The sequence below is a fragment of the Bubalus bubalis genome, chromosome 16 (assembly GCF_019923935.1).
Source record: "Bubalus bubalis isolate 160015118507 breed Murrah chromosome 16, NDDB_SH_1, whole genome shotgun sequence".
NCBI classification, from domain to species: Eukaryota; Metazoa; Chordata; class Mammalia; order Artiodactyla; family Bovidae; genus Bubalus; species Bubalus bubalis.
In genome coordinates, this window is record NC_059172.1 from 18,030,559 (window position 1) to 18,046,055 (window position 15,497).

Below are 15,497 nucleotides of genomic sequence, written 5' to 3' on the forward strand. Positions count from 1 at the left end.
CTTAACAGTCAAACAGAACCCACTCCAGTGTTCTTGCCTGGAGAATCCCAGGGACAGGGGAGCCTGATGGGCTGCCGTCTCTGGAGTCGCACAGAGTTGGACACAACTGAAGCAACTTAGCAGCAGCAGAAGCAGAAGAGCAGGATTCTCAGAGGCAGGCCATTATGTGTGATTATAATAACAAAAGAAATAGATCTAGCAGGGAAGAGTCAAAATTGACTCTTATATGACTTTGGACAAATTTAAGTCCTCTAAGCCTCAGTGGACTTATCTATGTCATGTGGAAATTATAGTACTTATCTCATTTTTTGGGTGCAAATTATATATCAAAGTTTCTTAGTGCAAAGTCTGATATAATAAGACTTCAAGAGGTGTTTGTCCCCCCACCCTTTATAAAATAAAGGCAAGATTTTTGAAATGTTCAAACACAGACCATTGTTGAAATCTTACCCATGTGAAATAAAAACACAACCATGACCCTCTGGATCTGAAAGAAATTAAGTCTCCTCATTGAGAAATAAGCTTGTTTAAACTAAGTCCTCAAGAAATAGCCGGGTCAAACAACCAATTTCTAATACCTTTCTTTTTTACACTACTGAGGGTACTGGCTCTAACAATCATCAATGGAATACTGAAAGGATGATGGTGGGGATTGAATAAAACCAAAGACAACTTTGTGGATTAACCAAGCATTGTTTCCCTTATCTGCAACATTCTATAAAAACACTGAACAGCACTCTTGGTCAGATTTCCTGGGGCTCAATACAACCAAAGAAGACCCACCAGCCAGGTTCCACAGAGAGGAGTGCTGCACTTTTCTTAGTCCTACTAGGAAACTCACAAGAGACTAAATTTAAAATGTGGCTAAATTAGTTCCTGCAAGTGCAGTCTCGCCTTCTGATACAGGTGCTGTTCCTGTTGTCAGTTACAGTGCCTCCCGCCGCGCCCCACCCCCCGCCCCCCGCCCCAGCAATTTACTAGAGCACAGTTCCATGACATTTTGCAACATGCAGGCCAGTGAAATGTCATGACTGCACCCACAGTGGTCAGGATCACTAAAGGGAAGTAAAAAGGGCCACCTCTGAGGTTTGATCAGCAAGCACCCTTTGGTGGGGAAAAGGCGGGGGGCGGGGGGGGGGGGGGGAGGTGGAGAGGCGTGCAGAAGATGGAGACAATCTGGAGTTGGTGTCCTTGACCGCTTTGGTCCTTTGCAATGGTTTGGATCTGCACGCACCGTGTGGGCAATAGGTCTAGAACTCTACCCGGCAGGAATGTCTGGAGATTCCAGCCCAGAACTTTTTCCAAGTGGGTCTCCGGAGCAGATGTGCCTCTGAGCCACCTCGCGTGAGCCTTCCGTCTTGTGAGACGCATCGTAGTAATTGAAACCTTGCATACCGCAGGACTGCAGTGGTGTCTATAAATACTCACCGCCTTACTGCTGACCAACAAAACGCGGGCTCCCGGCATCGCCGGGGAAGAGGCGGTGGCATGTGACCCAAGGCGGAGGCTAGGTAGAACAGGGGAAAACCCTTTTGCCAACCAGGGAGGCACCCCAGAGCCGATTCCTGAAGCACGGTTTGCAAGTACAGAACCTGATCTGATCCTGGGCGGCCGCCCCTAGGAAAAAGAGGAGAAAGCAGGAACCAGAATAGAGAGGCAGGAGTGAAGATTCCAGAGCGCCCCCCTGTGCTCGCAATGAGCTCTGCGTGCGCGCACAGTAGGCGCACAGGGGAAAGCCTCCCCAAAACGAGGGCGGGCGGGAAAAATGTTGCGGAGAGGGGATGCGTCTGGCGAGGAGGGCCCCCCGCCCCGCCGAGGTCTCCGCTGGGTGCTCCCCGGCCCGCCGCAGTCTGCGGAGCGTGCACTCCAGCGGCGCTCGGGACAAAGCAGCTCCCTTCTCTGGCCTCCCGTCCCAAGCCTCTCTCCGAAAAGAAGGGGGAATAGTAGGAAAAGATGGAGTGTTTGCGGGCGCCAAATCGCCCGCGCCCGAGTAGGGGCAGCTCTTGAGATTTGCACCTCAAAACGGCCAAAGGGAAGAACGAGAGAGACCGACAAGCAAACTTTTTTTTTCGATCTCCAGGCACAGCCTGGGTCCTAAGATCGGCAGCGTCCCTCGCCCACCCTAAGCCACCGACGCGGGGAACGTTCCTCCCCTCCCCGACCGCCCACGGTGGTCGCGAGCCCCGTCCTCCGTGCCCGCCTGCAGCGTCGGATCCGAGGACCCTTAACCACGCGAGAGCCCCCACCCGGTTGCCCCCAGATGTAACGCTTTCCCCAAGCTCCCTCCGCAAGCCCCGCCGGATTGTGCCCGGTGTGCCCGGCGATTGTGTTCTCAATCCCGTGCCACTGCTGAGCCTAAGGCTCCAGCCCCTCCCGAGTCACCTCGAGTCAACGCACCCCCGCAGCTCGCCTCCGCCCCAGACTCTGCGCGCCTAGGGAAAAGTTTCCGGTCTTCCCGAGAAAGTTTTCTCACCCGCGAGCAAAGAGCGACCTGGATGGCTCTCGCCACCGCGCGGTGCCCAGCTCCCTTTCCTCTTTCCTCTCCCGGCTCTGCGGGGTCCTGTCCAGCCTCAAGTCCTCTCCGGCGCGAGTCCACAGTCGCGGTGGCGGCGGAGCTCCCGGACCCAAGCTGGTGACACGTTTCCCTCCTCGCTCATCTTACGACCTCCCCCTCCTCCTCCCACCGCCCCCCGCTCCTCCTCCTCCCACTTTTCCTGTCCTGTGCTCATCGCTTTAGTTTCTCTCCAGCAGCTCGCACCCCACCGCACCCCATCCCACTGCTCCTCCCCACCTCACCCCATCCCACTGCTCCTCCCCAGCAGCAACTCTCACTCGGCTAGGGAGAGGGGGTGATGCAAGGGGAAGGGGTCGCCTGCACTTCGATCCAGTGCAACAATTTCAGGAAATTCAACACTTGAAAAGCTGGAGAGGATGCAACAGGTCATGGGAGCTTGGCGCTGCGCTTCCCTCACACAAGAGGAGACCCCACCCCACCCCCACCCCACCTCCACGAAAAGAAACTCTACCAGGATGCCAAGGGGGTGATTCTAGGTCTCAGTGGAGGACTGGAGCCTGGGACTTCTGTCATTGCTTGAAGGGACAATCTTCAGGCCATTCCAGAAGTTAAGTGCATTAATGGCAATGTAATTCCAGTGAGGTCTCTACCTTAGATTTGGTAAACTTTTTTTTTTCAGTTTCTCACTTCTCTTTACTGCTGAAGGTTTAGTGAATTGGAGGGTCCTTCAGAGTTTGAAAAAACAGAAAGCCAACCGATCCCCAAATTAAAAACAATGAAAAACTATTTTCAAAACTGTTTTTCTTTTGCAGGTGTTAAGAATTTGATGCAGCTGTTCTCAGGACTCACTGGCTTGCATAATTTCACCCTATGGCTGAGCAGGAAATACTTTACAAATGGGCTTGTTCACACATCACACTTAGGCTTTGAAACCACAGTGACATTTGCTGAAAAAAAGATGTCTTTTTATGTCAAAACTGAGAAAACAATTCGTGTTTATTTTGAGCACTGTGACCTTATGAAAAGGTTGCTGGTCAGAATGTGCCCAAAAGGGGTTTCATGAAGCTCGGGGTGCTCCCCTTGTCCAGAGATATCTGATAAAGCTAAAGTGTTCTCAGCAAACCTCAGCGTGATGAAGAGACTTTAAATCCCATCCCAGGAATCAAAGACAATGAAATAGACTGGACAAAGCACGTGCCTGGGATCAGAACGCTTGAGAGGGCAGTGGTCAATGAGGGGGTCTGGGAAATGCAGCCAAAGTTACATTGACTTTTTCTATTTCATATTCAGTGCTCCCATTTCATTTAGTTTATGTTTTCCAATTTCTCCATCTCTTCTGTTTTATTAGATGTTTTTTCTCAAGCCTTTATCAAGTGCAGTAGAAAAGCTTTTGTATACATATATATAGTATGTATAATATATGTATTTTAGAAAACATGAATTTTTGCCTAGCTAAAAAATTTATGACAATTTTGATTCTACCTGTTTGACTTAGTATGAATAGAATGCTAGGTTTCTAACTAAAAAAAAAAAAGATACACAACAAGCAACAAAGATATACTATATAGCACAGGGAACTATAGCCAATATCTTGTAATAACCTATAATGGAAAATAATCTGAAAAATAATATATGTGTATACATATTACTGAATCACTTTGCTGTACACCTGAACCATTGTAAGTCAACTACAATAAAATATATATATTAACATTTTTTTAAATGAACTATCAATCAAAGTCAGTAGGCTAGAGAAGCAAAAAAAAAAAAATAGATTACTAATAAGGACCTACTGTATACCACAAGGAACTCTACTTAATGCTCTATAATGGCCTATATGAGGAAAGAATCTAAAAAAGTGGATATATGTTTATGTATAACTGATTCACTTTGCTGTATACTTGAAACTAACACAACATTATAAATCAACTATACTCCAGTAAAAAATTAAAAAAAGAAAAAAGCAGTTGTGTAGAGCAGTCAGGAGCCAAAGCCTGGAACCAGAGGTCAAGGGTAGTCAACCACCCTTTCTGACTAGTTGCAGAATATTAGCCAAGTTATTAACCACTACACTTCAGTTTACGCCTATGCAAATGAGGATAAAAGTAGTAGCTATCTCAGGCTTGTTATGAGGCTTTAACGAATTCGTACAGAGAAAGTGCTTAGAATCTCTGCTGAGATTCAACAGACACTATTATTATTACTGTTATTATTCTGCAGGTCTGGAAATGGAAAGGGAGTCTTTGTTCAATGAGGGCTTCCCTATTCAGTCTATTTAAAATTGTAACTCACTCTTCCCTCCCAATCCCCCTCATTCAACTCTACTTTTTCTTTTTCCATCTATTACCATGTAACATTTTATGTGACTTATTTTTTTAAAAATTTAGAGGATGAGAAGGTTGGATGGCATCGCCAACTCAACAGACGTGAATTTGAGCAAATTCTGGGAGACGGTGAAGTATATGGAAGCCTGGTGTGCTGCATGCAGTCTCCGTGGGGTTGCAGAGCCGGGCATACTTAGCAACTGAACAACAACAAATTATCTCTCCCATCACCTCCTGTTTCCAGACCAGAACATCAGCTCTTCAAGAACCTGGATTTGTTCTGTTCACTGATATTATCCAAAATCCTAGGAGAGTGCCTGGCATATTTTCTACTAGAATTCATGAACAGATTTCATCTAGCAAATGTATGCTGTACTGGTTGCCTGTGGTGGGCTGTGCTCTGTGCAGTAAGAAAAAACGTAATTACTGGGCCTATCTGAGAATAAAAGAGGCTCCCTCCAAAAGAAGCACACTCCCTGGTAAAGAGAAATATTCACAATACAGGTGATGCCAGCATGGTGGGGATGCCATAAAAGAGTATTCAAGGATTGGAAGGAAGGTTTAAAAAGGTTAGAGTCTTCAACTCTAAGAAGTTGCTAATTTTGTAAACAGAAATTTCTAAAAATTAGAAGGAGCCAACATTTTGGTGCAAATGAGAGCTTTGCTCTAAGGCCCATTGATACCAATATATTATACTTGTTACCACTCAAATTTTCACCAAAATTCTAACTAAATGTCAATGGAACATTGCCTTTTCTTATTAAGAAATAGAATTTTGTTAGGAGAAACTAATACAGTTTATTCTATTTAAACATTCATTTATGGAGGAGAAAATTCTCATTCTTTATTAGATATATCAGGTACACAGTTTACCATGGCCACAGCTTCTAAAGTGGAAACTGGTCCAATCAAGTTTCCTGCTGAAAGGGTAGGCCTTAAGCAGCCTCAGTGGGCCCTGACCCAAAAGTAGCCAAACTCTGTGACAAACTTCACTGAGAAACTCTGGCCTCAAAAAGTATACTGAGTGAATCGGTTTCCATATCAAGAATATAAACACACACACACAGACATACATGTAGCTAGTATCCAGAACCGGAGAAGGCAATGGCACCCCACTCCAGTACTCTTGCCTGGAAAATCCCATGGATGGAGGAGCCTGGTGGGCTGCAGTCCATGGGGTTGAAAAGAATCGGACACAACTGAGCGACTTCACTTTCACTTTTCACTTTCAAGCACTGGGGAAGGAAATGGCAACCCACTCCAGTGTTCTTGCCTGGAGAATCCCAGGGATGGCGGAGCCTGGTGGGCTGCCGTCTATGGGGTCGCACAGAGTCGGACACGACTGAAGCGACTTAGCAGTAGCAGTATCCAGAACAAAAACTGAAATGTCATGACTTTATCTGAACTCTAGTGTCTAGTCACTGCAGATTGGCTGTCTGTAGACTAACTAGATATATATTAGATGAACCTGTTTAAACCTTGTGGTGTCAACACTTTTTAAATCACTTGCCAACATGTAAAAATCAGAAAACTTTATGCCAAAATATGGATTTTCAGCTTGCCTTGAAAACTCTGGACAACCTGGCATTGTCCATGGTGGAAGCCTGCACAGCCCCAATTAGCTGGTGCCACGGTCCTTCTCTTCTGTTAAACAGGGCGTGCACTTTCCACTTTGCACAATCCCAGCCACTCCCTACTCTCTGCTTCTCTTATTCCCAGCCTGCTTCACCCACTTCTCTGGCACCCGGATGCAGCTAGAAAAGGGATGCTGGCATATTGTCAGAGGGGCCAGAGGTCTGAGTCAGCAGAATTTATGCTAGAGTTCAAACCATTTTTCTCCCAGCAAAAGAACCCATTTCTAAACAAAACTTTGCTTGGAATTGCAGAGTTTGAATGCTGCTGAGGGAGAGGAAGCGATGGGGTAGATATGGAGGTGAGTGAGCATCAAGATGGGGAGCAGCTGAGACCTTCGCTAGGGTTGCCTTGGGACCAAAGCCACCATCCAGTTCTGCTCTTTCAGAAAGCCTGTTCTTTCTACTTTCCTCGGTTCCCATGACAATGCCTGCCCTTCCCAACTCCATCACTCATTCTACCCCATTCTACCCCCAAAGCCTAATCAGACCAAGTTCAAGAAGGGTTAGGTGACTCGTCTAAAATTACACACAAGCAAGAAAAGACAGGGCAGGCAATGCCAATTCAGGGCTCCTCTTCTATACTGTACTCCCTCTTGTTCTGATTAAGTGCTTTCATCTCTAAATTATAATTAAATTGCTTCAATTTACAGAATCACAGCAGTTAGTACCTTAAGGATCTGGTATTCAATAGGAATAAAATAAATGTCTGTTGAATTTAGGTGTTTAAGGTCTGATTTCTAATTCAGACCTCCTTCCATGACACCTCAAAGTTTCATATCATATTATAGAAGTCTTCCAATGAAGAGAAAGATCATGTCCTTTTATAAGTTTTCTCCTCTTTGTAGATAGAAAATTAGAGGCCCATAAATTCCAAAGTCTTTTGCTAATGCCAGGTACAGAGCTTGTGAGGAGCACAGGTAGGTGCCCGGGCATAGGCAGTATCAGAACACAGTTTTTCAGGTCCTTAGAGCTCAGGTCATAAAATGAGTTAATGTAGTTACTCATGATAAATACCAGTCTAGATATAGAACTTGCGTAAGCCCTCAATATACATATATCCACAGCACTGCACCATCCATAAAAACAGGATCATTTGAAAAATAAGCTCAGCATCTGATCTAACACCAGGGTGTAAAATCAGTGACCTTTGTTACAGCAGGAGGACTTAGCACACAAATGAGAAATCTTGCCTGCTTTCTATTCTCTTTTTAACTTCCACGGTAATACTGAGAAACTTAAAGTCTGTGTATTGAAAGAATTTTGGATGACACAAAAAATTGTCTTTGTCTTTTCATTCTTTTCTTGATAGCAATGGGCTGTTTCTGTTATGTTGTGTTTTTTTCCAATTATTTTTGTCTTTTAGTATTGGGAAGTGCCTCTCCTTCATTCTAAAGGGTAAAAGTGAAAGTGTTAGTCACTGAGTCGTGTCTGACTCTTTGGGACCCCACGGTCTGTAGCCCACCAGTCTCCTCTGTCCTTAGAATTCTCCAAGCAAGAATACTGGAGTGAGTTGCCATTTCCTCCTCCAGGGGATCTTCCCAACCCAGGGATTGAATCCGTGTCTCTTGCATTACAGGCAGATTCTTTTACTGTCTGAGCCACCAGGAATTCTCAAGGGGCTGGTATGTAATTCTGAAGGTATTTTGAGAATAACTTGAATGAGCCAGTCTTAAAAGTGAAAAGAACTTTAGCAATCCTACACAAATTTTCCCTGGATAATCCAGATTTCAATTATTCCTTCCCACAATTCCAGACTAATCAGTTGGTGGACAAATATTGATCCATCACTTATTGTTGTCAGATACTGGGAAGGCTACAGTGAACCAGAAAGACGAAACATCTACTGTCAAGGAACAGAAAACAATAAACATGGGAACGAACATAGAGGCGACTTCATGTAATTTCAGGTATTGATCTATGCTATGATGAGGCTCAAATGAGGCATTAGGGTCATTTGGAGGGAAGAAGAGAAATGCTTTATCTATGGTTATCAGGCATGGTCTCTCAGAGAAGGTAGCTCTGGAGTTGAGATTTAAATGACAACAAGAGGGGGACTTCTCTGATGCTCCAGTGGTTAAGAATCCATGCTTCCTCTACTGGGGGAGTAGTTTTGGTCCCTGGTCAGGGAACTCAGATCCCACATGTCACGTGGTGTGGCCAAGGGGAAAAAAAAAGGCTGAAAAGATGATAACAAGAGGCAGACATAGGAACAGAAGAATGTTCCAAAAGGAGAAATGGCCAGTGTAGATGCCTTGAGTCGAGAAGAAGTCTGACAAATTAGGGGGACTGAAAAGAAGGGCAGGATGGTTGAAGCCCAGCAAACAGGTCCAGGAAAAAAGATCAAGGTCAGATCATATTGGACCTGATAAGTCATGGTAAGAGTTGGGTCACAGTGGAAAGTTACTGGAAGGTTTTAGAAGGTAGGATGTGATGTGATCTGATTCCTGTGTTAGAAAGATCCCTCTGGGTAATACATGGTGGATAAACCAGGAAAGTAGCAGAAGTGAGGGACTGGCAGTCCTTTTAAGGAGGTGAGTGCAGTAAACCAAAGAAGAGGTTATGAAGCTTGGATTAGGTTTGAAGCAATAGTATTTGTAAAACATTAGAGATGATGGGATTTTCTGATGGATGTATGAAGAAATGACAAGCATCATGGGATATCTTCCACTCTTTGTTAGAGCAATGGGATGGAGAGTGATACCAACTACTGGGATGGGAAGGATGGGATGGAGGGTGAGGTTAGAAGGAGAATTAGTAGTTCTGCTTTAGCCATGTTATGTTTGAAATGCCTAAAGTGAGAGCCAAGCAGAGATGTCAAACGGACACTGGAATATATGAGATGGCATTGAGGGTTAGAGAGAGAAATATGAGACCTCTCAGTGTATATAGATGGCACTGGAAACCAAGGGCCAGGTGTGAGGCCTTGGAGAGTATGGATGGAGAAGAGAAATTGGGAAGAATAGAGCAGTCTAGTAAAAGAGGAGAAACCAGCAGAATAGAAAGAAATGCGTTTCTAACAAGACAGGGAAATCCTAGAAAGTGTGATACAGAAACTTCAAGAAGATGTACAAAGAAGGAAGGATTGATCAAGTATGTTCAACACTGTCAAAAAGTGAGTTAAAATGAAAACAGAGTTAATGTTTCTTTGGCAAGATGTAGGCTGATGCTGATCTTGATAAGGGTTCTTTCAGGGGAGTGGAATGGAAGGAAATTCCATCAAAGTGAGCTGGAAAGAGAAAGAAAGTGGAGACGGGAATACTAACAACTCTTTCAAAGAGTTGTTAGTTGTTATAAAGGGGAGCAGAGAAATGGGTCTGTACCTGGAAGATACAGAATCAAAAGACAGTTTGTTGGTTTGATTGTCTGACATTTAATTTTCAAATGGGTGATAAATAGCAAGGCATGTTTTAAAGGCTGATGAGAATTATCCAATAGAGAGGGAAATTGATTTATGTCCCTGCACACATTTTGGTGGGAGGGAATAGGGAAATAAATGCTCTCGTTGAACACATCCTCCAAACATGGCACCATTTAAACACATTTTAAATGCAATAAATTGACATGTTGAGACTATAACAAAAAGATGATAGAGGAAGCAATGTGGAAGTAAGATATGGACATGCACAGAGAAGCGTCTCACATCACAGCTTCTGTATTACATAACGGGAAAAAGCATCAGTCACTTAGACCACAGTGTGAATGATGTCTTTTGGGACTTGTGCAATAGGGCAGACTTGAACTTAAGACTAAACTTGAACTTGAACTTAAGATTGTTAGGGCTAGGACTTCCCTGGTTGTCGTGATTAAGAATCTGCCTGCCAATGCAGGGGACATGGGTTCGGTCCCTGGTTCGGGAAGATTCCACTTGCCAAGGGGCAACTCAGTCCATGTGCCACAGCTACCGAGCCCGTGTGATGCTACTGCTGTAGGTCACACGGCCTAGAGCCTGTGCTCTGCAACAAGAGAAGCCACCTCAATGAGAAGCCCATGCACGGCAACTGGAGAGTAGCCCCGCTCACAACACGAGAGAGCAATGAAGACCCAGTGCAGCCAAAAATAAATAAATAAATAATTTAAAAAAAATTTGTTTGGGCTAGATCCTCTACCAACCAACCATTGGTGCAGACCCATGTCTGAATTTTCTCTGCAGAGTTAAGAATGTGAGACATACATCAACCCACTCACCATGACCACCTCCAAAGATGCTGACGTTGTTGCCCGATGCACTTCTCAGAAGTCTTTTGCCTCCAGAAGTAAAGGAAGACACGCATGATAAACCACATACCCCAAGTTTTGTGTCATAAAGTAGGATCAACGCTCACTCAATCCATCTCCACACCTTCAGACAGAAGTGACTTTGAAACAATTCAGTATTCCAAAGAAATATCCAAAGTTGTTCCCCCCGCAATTTTTTTTCCTCCATTATTATCACAGGCATTTGAGAATGCGTGTGCAGACCATACATCCTTGTCCAAGAACCATCACACACTTCAGATTCTGCAGGGCTGGGTAGCCAATCATCCTATAACTGGTGATCTCCACCCCCAGGACCGCCTGCGGTAGGTAGGTGAGGAGTACCTAACAGACTGCCCTCTAAAAATTCAAACTATGTTGTGATGCTAAGTCAGCTTCATTCATCCCACAGCAAGGTCTGGCTCCGTGTGCTCCTGACTTCCTGGTAACACTCACACCACTCTCTGCCTTCAACATGAGGAGCCAGGACTCAAGATCACTGTTAATCCTCCAGATTGTCATCATCACACTTTTTTCTATTCCTATTTCTCACCTGCTCCCAGGCCTTCCCCATTCCCCCAAACCTTTTGTTGTATGGTCTAGAAGCCACAGTTCATCATCAGCAAAAATACCCTTTGTCTTCAATTTCTCTGAACATTTCATTAGCCTTTATGCCCTAATTGTGTAGTTTTCAAACATTTTGGTTTCAGGGCACTCTTAAAAAGTATTTGGGATGCCCCCCCCCCAAAAAAAAACCCTTTTTTGTATTTGTTAGATCTATAAATACTAGATTTGAAATACAACATTTAATTTAAAAATAACTGTAGTAGAACCATCACATATTTTATGAAAAATAGCTATACATGTACATTTTTTCAGTCCCGGGAAGAATGGCATTGTTTTACATTTCTGCAAATCTCTCTAACTTCCAGCTTAATGGAAGACAGCTGGATTCTTCTACACTCCTGCATTCAATCTGTCATGTTATTACACATCATGTAGCCTCTGGAAAATTCCACTGTAGATTTGTGATAGAATGAGAGCAAAGAGGCAAATAGTATCTTAGTGCTACTGTTGCAGGAAGGGGGACCCCTTCCAGGGCCCGAAACTGGGCTCTTGTCTAACACCCGGAAATGAATTGTCCAAGGAGACACATCTGCTAACAAAGCAAGAGATTTTACTGGGAAAGGGCACCCGGGTGGAGAGCAGCAGGGTAAGGGAACCCAGGAGAACTGCTCTGCTGCGTGGCTCGCAGTCTCGGGTTTTATGGTGATGGAATTAGTTTCCGGGTGGTCTTTGGCCAATCATTCTAATTCAGAGTCTTTCCTGGTGGCGCACGCATGGCTCAGCCAAGATGGATGCTACCGAGAGGGATTCTGGGAAGTGGACGGACACACGATGTCTTCTTTAGACCTTTCCCGAACTCCTCCGGTTGGTGATGGCTTATTAGTTCCGTATTCCTCATCAGGATCTCCTGTCATAAAACAGCTCATGCAGAAGGTTACTATGGTGCCTGGCCAGGGTGGGCGGTTTCAGTCAGTGTGCTTCCCCTAACACTACGATGAAAATACTTTTTGGCTTATGGATCTCTGACAGGGTTTTAGAGGCTCTCTGGGGTTCCTTAACTATGCTTTGAGAATCACTGTTCTAAATGAACACTGGTTCTGCCCTGAGGGCCTTCCCTCCTCTGAAATCCTGAATGGAGGTGGTTTCTCCCCCACAGTCCTTGTATCACTGGACTTCAAGGGAGAGCAGTTGTTTTCCTTATTCCTTGTGCCACTTCCAAACCACAGTCCCTCCCTAAACATCCCATCAAACCATCAGACCACTCTACCCACTCTCCCTCCTTGTTGTGGTCATTGCAGTCTCCCAGTTAGCCTCCTCTTTCCTTGAAGATTTGAGTCCTTGTTCAAGGTCACTCTGCCTCTGATGGTTTCAATGTCCACTCAACATCCATTGAAGAATTATGTTGGTGATTTCAATATCCACAGAAAGACTTCTTCCAGTGTCCTGGAAGCTCAGTTCCTCAACCCCAGTTCCAATGACCGTTTCCTTCATTCTACCACAGCCGCCCACTCTGATGGTCAGCCTTGACCTTGTCCTTTCCTATTGCCACCCTGACCCGCTCTCTAACTTTCCACTTCTCTCCCTCTAGTTTCCTGCCTCGCATAATTCTTCAGCTCGCTGAGATGTATTGGGTTGGCCAAAAAGTTCCCAAATGAAAATGGCACGTAACCCCTCATGTCCTCACTCCCCTCCTCATTCAGCTTAGATTCTGTTATCATGTTAACTTCTCCCCATACGTCCTAGACTCCCTTGCACCTTTCTCATTTCTTTGCTTTGCTACATTAAGGTTGTTTCATCAAATTCTCCTCTACTCAGTGCCTACATCAATATGAACATAAGTGGAGAAATACAGGCTACTCAGCATCCACACCAAATATGTCTAGTCTTTTCACACTTCTATTGTCTCCTACATGCCAAAGTTTACTTCCACATCCTCATTCTCATCTGAGAACCTTACTTCCTTCTTTGCATGATAATATAGGAACATCTAACAACAATTTCGACGATGCTATGGACTGAATGCTTGTATCCCCCCAGATTCATATGTTGAACCCTTAATCCCTGATGTGATGGTATTTGGAGGTAGGGCTTTTAGGAATTAATTAAAGTTAGATGAGGTCAAAAAGCCCTCACCAAGAATCAAACCTGCTGGTTCCTTGATCTTGGACTTCCTGGCCCCCACATCTGTGAGTAAATGGATGTCTGTTGTTTAAGCCCCCAAGTCTGTGGTATTTGTTATAGCAGCCTGACACATTTATCACCACTGCTGTGCCTATCCCCTAGCTGTAATCAGCAGCCATAGTCTGCCTCGCTCCTATTGCTGGAGATGAACTGCCAATGGGGATTCTGAGGCTAAACCCTCCATTGTGCAATTGATCCCATCCCTCACATTCCCCATCTCCTAGTGGAGCTGGTAGGATGCTCCCCTCCCCCACCCTTCCAGTTTATGTACAGCAAAACACCTTGAAAGAGTTTTCCATATTCATTGTTGCTAATATTTCTTCTTTTTCGTTCTTTGACCCTCTCCAATCAGGCTTTCCTGTTCTCTATTCTGCCGGAACTATTTGTCCAGGTTATCCATGGTTGCCATGTCATAGGAACTCAAATACTTGTTGAAGGAATGAATGAATGAATTCTCTGATGGTGAGGTTCTCCCAACAGAAAAGTCACACATGTGTACATGTGCACAAACAGACACACACACACACACACACACAGAGGGCAAGGGGGAGAGGGAGGGAGAGAGAAGGATGGAGAGAGAACTCTTTCTGGCCCCAGATCCTGCAAAGCCTGACTTGGCCTTAAGTCTGTGAGTGGCCTCTTTTATTTTAAGAGCAGGGTATGGGTAAGGCTGTCTTCTGTAACATAGTTATCTTGACCAAAACAGTCCTCCCTTCTAGTATAATCCACATCTTACAGTCGAGCAATGTTCCCTTGTGGGGAAGAAGCTTAAACTTTGATCTAGACTAGTATTAAGAGTATTATTTCAGGGAGAACTTCCCACGTGGTCCAGTGGTAAAGAATCTGCCTGCCAATTCAAGAGATGCAAGAGACTCAAGTTTGATCCCTGGGTCAGAAAGAACCCCTGGAGTAGGAAATGGCATCTCGCTCCAGTACTCTTGCCTGGGAAATCCCATGGACAGAGGAGCCTGGCCGGCTACAGTTCATAGAGTTGCAAAGCACTGGCCATGACTGAACGTGCACACGCACGTTATTTCAGGGCAGTTCCTTAATCCGTGCATCTCAGTTGCAGATACAACCTGGTTTTCAGGGATGTTAGAAAGTCTAAATGAAGCTTATGAGAGATATGTGAAATATTTGGCATAGTGCTTGGCACAATGTAGGGCATTTTTTACTAGCAATAGAAAAGTAATGAGGCGCCATATAAGAACAAGGGACTGTTGTGTGCTTATTGTCCATAATATTTGTTTCCCTAGATAAATAATCCCAGTGCCTTCACTGTAAAGCTTAGTATTGTGCTTGATTTCCAATTTGGTTCACATGTGTTTCAACCTTTCTTTATACTCTAATGATTGCTGTATTCAGTTCAGTTCAGTCTTTCAGTCATGTCCGACTCTTCGTGACTCCATGAATCGCAGCATGCCAGGCCTCCTTGTCCATCACCAACTCCCAGAGTTCACCCAGACTCACGTCCATCAAGTCAGTGATGCCATCCAGTCATCTCATCCTCTGTCGTCCCCTTCTCCTACTGCCCCCAATCCCTCCCAGCATCACAGTCTTTTCCAATGAGTCAACTCTTCACATGAGGTGGCCAAAGTACTGGAGTTTCAGCTTCAGCATCATTCCCTCCAAAGAAATCCCAGGGCTGATCTCCTTCAGAATGGACTGATTGGATCTCCCTGCAGTCCAAGGGACTCTCAAGAGTCTTTTCCAACACCACAGTTCAAAAGCATCAATTCTTCGGTGCTCAGCTTTCTTCACAGTCCAACTCTCACATCCATACATGACCACAGGAAAAACCATAGCCTTGACTAGACGGACCTTTGTTGGCAAAGTAATGTCTCTGCTTTTGAATATGCTAAGGAGTAAGCGTCTTTTAATTTCATGGCTGCAGTCACCATCTGCACTGATTTTGGAGCCCAAAAAAATAAAGTCTGACACTGTTTCCACTGTTTCCCCATCTATTTCCCATGGAGTGATGGGACTAGATGCCATGATCTTCGTTTTCTGAATGTTGAGCTTTAAGCCAACTTTTTCACTCTC

At 44.7% G+C, this 15,497-nt stretch overlaps 1 protein-coding gene across 5 annotated transcripts in view; it reads right to left on the reverse strand.

Moving 5' to 3' along the window:
• PRR5L (proline rich 5 like) overlaps positions 1-3,129 on the reverse strand; it is an 80,595-nt gene extending 77,466 nt beyond the window's left edge. For 2 of the 5 annotated variants that reach the window (XM_045163049.1, XM_045163051.1), the window contains exons 1-2: positions 2,474-2,657; positions 1,429-1,617 (exon numbers count right to left, since the gene is read on the reverse strand). In XM_045163049.1, the coding sequence (XP_045018984.1) occupies positions 1,429-1,467 (39 nt within the window). In that variant the 5' untranslated portion in view covers positions 1,468-1,617; positions 2,474-2,657. Of the gene's footprint in view, positions 1-1,428; positions 1,618-2,473; positions 2,658-3,026 lie in introns of those variants that run through there. The other 3 variants (XM_045163050.1, XM_045163052.1, XM_045163053.1) reach the window with 2 other exon arrangements.
• Positions 3,130-15,497: the final 12,368 nt, after the last annotated feature.